The sequence below is a fragment of the Pediculus humanus genome, genomic scaffold (assembly GCF_000006295.1).
Source record: "Pediculus humanus corporis 1103172108219 genomic scaffold, whole genome shotgun sequence".
Lineage (NCBI taxonomy): Eukaryota > Metazoa > Arthropoda > Insecta > Psocodea > Pediculidae > Pediculus > Pediculus humanus.
Genome location: NW_002987789.1, coordinates 507 through 6,487, shown reverse-complemented (window position 1 = coordinate 6,487; position 5,981 = coordinate 507). Strand labels below are relative to the sequence as shown.

At 22.7% G+C, this 5,981-nt stretch overlaps 1 protein-coding gene across 1 annotated transcript; it reads right to left on the bottom strand.

Annotated features, from left to right (window-relative positions):
• Window positions 1-3,828: 3,828 nt before the first annotated feature.
• On the bottom strand, window positions 3,829-5,002 carry Phum_PHUM448350 (uncharacterized protein; the record flags this gene model as incomplete). Its single annotated transcript, XM_002429640.1, has 3 exons — window positions 3,829-3,902; window positions 4,102-4,243; window positions 4,811-5,002. 3 exons carry the CDS (start codon window positions 5,000-5,002, stop codon window positions 3,829-3,831), a joined length of 408 nt encoding a protein of 135 aa, XP_002429685.1.
• Window positions 5,003-5,981: the final 979 nt, after the last annotated feature.

The following is a 5,981-nucleotide window of genomic DNA, read 5'->3' as shown; positions in this document are numbered from 1 at the left end:
TTTATAACATTTTCCATATAATTCCTAAAATTTAATAATAAAATAATAATAATAAATAAATAAATAAATAAATAAATTGAATCAAGGTAATCAAAAAAGGGGGGGGGGAAATTTCGTAATTAATTACTTAACCTGTCGTAATGTATTTTACAACCCTGAACGTATTCCGTCGTTAATTCTAACATTTGATTTAAATCATTTGAAAATAAATATAAATTTGATTCTACCGTATATAAATTAATAACAACAAAAGTTAATAATAATACGTTTATTTGTTTAAACAAATACATTTTTCCTGCTGCTGTTGTAAGGTTCTCCTCCTACCCCTTCTACTCCTCCTTCTTTCTCTTATTTTATTTTAATATAAACCTGAAACATAAAAATTTGTTGTTGTTGTTGTGCACATAAAACAATTTCAAATTTTTTTAAAAAAATTCGTTTGAAATTTAATTATGACGTCATCATGAATGAATTCATTCCTTGTAAACTTATCAATAATAATAATGATGATAATTTTAATAAAAACCCTTAACGTTAAGAGAAAAAAAATAAAAAATAAAATAATTACATAATATTAATTATTATTAATTTTTTTTTTTTTTTACGTAAAAAAGCCGGTAATTGTTTGTTTTCTTCTGCTTCTTCTTCTTCTTCTTATTATTATTATTATCGATTTAATAAAATAAAAATTTTTTTTAAATTGAAGTAAAACAAAACAAAACAACAACAACACAAAACTTTTTACACTTAAATAATTAATCAATAATTTTTTTTTTTTCGTTTCACGCACAAAATTTTCTCGCGTAAAATTAATTAATTAATAAATCGATCGATCGATTAATGATAATAATAATGATAATATTTTTAAAACACACTATTATTATTATAACATTTTTTTTCACTTTTTTTTTGCACACTTTTTTGTTTTTCACTTGTGATTTTTTTCGATTAATTTTTTTTTGGTATCGTTTAAGTCGTTGTTCGAAATTAAAACACCGGATTAGAAAAAAAAAGGCGGGAAAATAAAAAATATAATTTTTTTTTTTTCAAAAAGGTTTCACAAAATTTTCCTATTTTTTTTTTTTTAAAACTCTGTTAACTTTAATATATGTAAACAACAAAATGTAGTGAAATATTGATAGGAAATAACACGCAAGTACGACATGCGGTTTCGAATTTGGCAGGCGTATCGGTTAGTTAAAGAAAAAACGGCATAAATACTATATATAAAAAAAAAATTTCTCTCTCTCTCTCTCTTTTTGGTCCACCGGTTTTTGCATCCACAATAATAATAATGATAATTTTTTTATTTTAAATCGTAATAACGTGATGATGATATTATCATATTATCACACGTTTTATTAAAATGATTTATTTATTTATTTTTTTTTGCTTAGTGAAAGTTTTATCTATGAATCAATTTTAGAAAAACTACCATTTTTATTTTTATTTTTTTTTATTAAAGAAAAATTTTTAGGATAGATTATATATATTATAATTAATCGATTGATTGATTTTTTTAAATAGAAATTATGACGTCATCGTTAAATCAAAATGGCGTAAAATATAAAAAAAAAACTTATGTAAAACTTTAGGTTTCGTCGGTTTAAATTTTTTTTTTTTATGAAGAGTGGTAATTACGTTTTGAAAAAAAAAAAATTATGGTAGGAGGTAATAAAAAGAGAGAGAGAGAGAGAGAGAGAGAGAAATTACCGTGTCATACAATTAAAAAAAAAAAAAAGGGGAATAAAAATTTAAAAAAAAAAAAAAATGGAGTCACGAATTTTGTTTTTTTATTACGCGTGGTAAAAAATAAAAAAAATTTTCGGGTAATTTATTAAATTTAAAAAAAATTATTTACGTAATTATTTAATTTTGTTCACACGCACACGCACACACGAAAAATTGTCATTATTATTATTATTATTATTATTTGTCATAATAATTTTTATTTTGTAATGATGATAGTGAAAAATAAAGGAAAGAACCTTACAATTAACTTCTATTTTTTTTTTTTTGCTACCAAGTTTTATTACTCGTAATTGTTTTTTATTATTTATTTATTTATTTATTTATTTACCATATAAATGTTTAAATAAAAGGAAATGACGTATAGAAAATAAATTTAAAAACATTTTTCCCTTTTTAAAAAATTTGTTTATAACAAATAATAAAATGGTGGGAAAAAAAATGATTTCGTAATTGTAACAAAAAAATTAATGACACGATTTTTAATTAATTAATTAATTAACATTTTAAAAAAAATTTATTAATAATAATACATTTTGTAATATTTTCAAGTCGTTTTAAACAATTAAAAACTTATTTCTCTTTCTCTCTCTTTTTTTTTATATATTTCGTTTTTGCACATTTTTATGTTAGTAACCTTCATGTTCCAGCTTTATTTTTTCCAATCAACTTTTTTTTGAAACTTCTTTCTCTTAAGTAACCCAACAAAAAAATTAATCCAACGGGTCTTTTTCGTAAACCATTTTTTTCCACAAAAAGTTTCCTTGGCCTTTAAACAAAAAAAAAAAAAAATTTTTGGAGAAATCTCTCTTTTTACAAAAAAAAAATTCCGTTGTTAATAATTATATGCTCTATTTTTTAATATCGCAACAACTCGTGTTTCAAGTATTGGTTCGAAAAATTTATTTAAATTAAATATAAACTTTTATTATTATTATTATTATTATTTAATAAATAAAATAATAAACAATTGCAATTAATTTCATCGTGTGTATTTTTTTTCTGAAAAACTTTCAAGAATTAAAAGAAAAAAAAATTTTCATGGCCGTATTGCGAATGTTTTTTTTTTTTTTCTTGTATTTATTTAAGGGCAAAATTACTTAATCGAAATATGGAATATTTTTAAATCGAAACTCTTACCAACAAAACAAAAACAAAAAAAAAGGTTTTGTAAATTATTTACAACATTTTTTGTTTAAATCGATTGCGTAAAAAATTCAAGTTCTAGTTTTTTTTTTTTTCAAAAATTAACTCCTTAAAAAATTTCGTTATGCAATTTTTCAAACATGAAAGTAAGTCAAAAAAAGGGTGCGAGAAAATAATATATGTTTGATTGTAGTATCACCATTTTATTTTTTAAAAATAATTATTACTTTAATTATTACTTATAGTTTTTCGATAAAATTATTATTACTCTTTGTTAAAAATTTTCCTTAAGGAAGCGGAAATACATTTAACGTATAATAATTTTTGTAAAATTCCCAAAAAAAAAAAAAAAAACGGACCTTGATGTTTTTAGTTGTGACTTGGCTTAGGTTTTTAATTCGTCGGTATTAGTCATCATCATCATTAAAACAAAGTTTTTTATTTATAAATTAATTAATATTCTTATACGTATATTTTAATTATCGGGGAATAAAAAAAGAGACAGGGGGAGGGAGGAGAGAGAGAGAGAAAACAAAAAAAAATACAAACAAATTAAAAAAAACCTCCCCCTCTTTCTCTCTCTTTCTTTTGTTTAGGATTTTATTAATCTCTCGTATTTGCCTTAAAAGGATAATTAAATGATTATTTAAATTGTTTAAACATTTACGTAACTTTTTTTAATTGTTTAAATTATTATTTACATTGTAATGAAATTAAAAAAAAAAAAATTACATTTAAACAAATTGATAAAATTAGTGGTGAGCTTATTAAATTTAAATTTAAAAAAAAAATTGATTTACTTTAGTAATTTTTTTTATTAATAAATGAGTAATTGTTTAAACAAATAATTAATACAATATAATAAAAAGACAGAGAGTAAATTAACTTAAATAATAATCGTACATATACATAAATAAATAAATAAATAAAAAATTATGGTAACCATTCGGCATCATCTTTTGCATTTCTATACATTTTAAATTCATCTGAATTTTCCGTTATTAATTCTTCATTTTTATTATTATTATTATTATTGTTTTTAACATAATGATTATATAAATTTTTAACTCCGTCGCTTGCTTTTTCAAATGTTTCTCCTGCCACGTTACCAACCGTATGAAACTAATAAAAATTTATCATTATTATTTTTTTTTTTAAATACGATAAAAAAAATTTTAATTTTTTTTTTTTTACTTACTACGTTACTGATCGTTTCTTTATTGAATGGTACGTGTAAATCGGTCATTGATATGTTTGTCGTTTCAGACGAAACTTCTGAACATTTTTCATGATTTATCATACTTAAATCGAAAGGGTTTATGTTAAATTCTTCTAATTTTTTATGTATCTGAAATAAAAAAAAAAAAATTTTTTTTATTAACTTCCGCATTTAAACAAACGGTATATTATTCAGAATGACTAATCTTGGAAATCGTCTTTATTATTATTATTATTATTATTACAATACCTTCATTGTCAGGGTTACTACATTTGGCAAGAAATAAATTCTCTAATAACCTTCGTGCGTTTTAAAAATTCGTTTTATTAATAAAAAAAAAAAAAAATTTACTTTCGTAATGGCGGTCAAAAAATTTTTTTGCGAAAGTGCTAAATAAAAACCATCGAAATGATTTGTACCGGTAACGGTAATTTTTTTGGCGCTAATGACCAAAATTTACGCATTTTCGTGCTAAATTAATAAATTTTAAAAAAAAAAATTTGCGAGTTATTACAAACTACAGTAAAATAAATAATAGACGCATTTGTTTAAATTTTTTTTCCCCCTTTGTTCGCATTAAAAAAAAAAAAATTTCAAGGATTTAAAAAATATGATAAATGATTTATAATTTTTCATACGTTAATAATTATTTAAAGGTATTAATAATAATAATAATAGATTTTTTTTTGTACTCACGGTTTCTAAATAAGTATGATTTAAAAATGGCGTTCTCGATAATATGGTAGCCGATCTTCTGTGAGCAAAAGCTAACTGTTGACACGAAAAAACTCCAGCGTAATTTTGATAATCCGTTAGGAGTACCACGTAAGAAGCAACGCCGATGACGTCTGAAAACAAAACAAACAAATTTTTCGTGTTTGTTATCATCATCGGTTGTTGTACAACCTTTCGTTATACATGGGGTTCCCCTCCCCCCCGTGGTTGGTGTCGCTTAACGCACGATGTTTAATAAAATCTTCATTTTGAAAGAGATAAAAATGATATGACATTGATAATCATCCTCGATCTAATTCGTATCGGTGGCCTTTCTATCTCTCTCTCTCTCTCTCTCTCTCTCACTTACTCACTCTCTCTCTCTCTCTCACTTACTCACTCTCTCTCTTTCTCACTCACTTACTCCCCATAATAAGAACAATTTCCTTTATTATTTAATTATAAATTTTTTTTTAAATTTATTCACGTGGGAAATTTCCTTTTAAAACCTTCCTCCCTTTTTTTTTAAACGTTTTTTTTCCTCCCTTCCCTCTTCTCTTCTTCCTCCCTCCCATTATTATTATTTATGATTTTTAAAAATTTTTATTCGGTATATAAAATTTATTTTATAGTATATATTTTAATATTATTATCATTTTTTCTTTTCGAATCGATTCTAAAAGAAAAACTTTGAAAAGTTTTTAAATGCAATCTTTTAAACAAAATGAAATTAAATTAAAAAAGTTTCTTTTTTTTCTTTTTTTCTTTTTTTTTTTTATGGACTTTTGCTTTTATTTGATTCGTTTTATAACTTTTACGGAGACGAATTATAAATATTTTTTTCTTTCCCTTTTTTTTATTATTATTTTTCGTATTTATAAGAAAAAAAAAAAAAAGTAATAAAATAATAATAATAATAATGGGAATGAGAATAAGAATGAGAATGAAAAATATCGTCGATAAAACACGTGAAAGAAATCGACAAAACCTTTTTATAATAATTAAAATTAATTATTTCGAATATGAATATATGAGGTGTGTGTGTGCATAATGCAGGCGTACCAACAATGACTTATTAAAAAAAAAAAAAAAATTTAAAAATAAAATTTGGTGGTGTTAAAGAAAGTTTCGAGGGTGTGAACGAAAAGGGGGG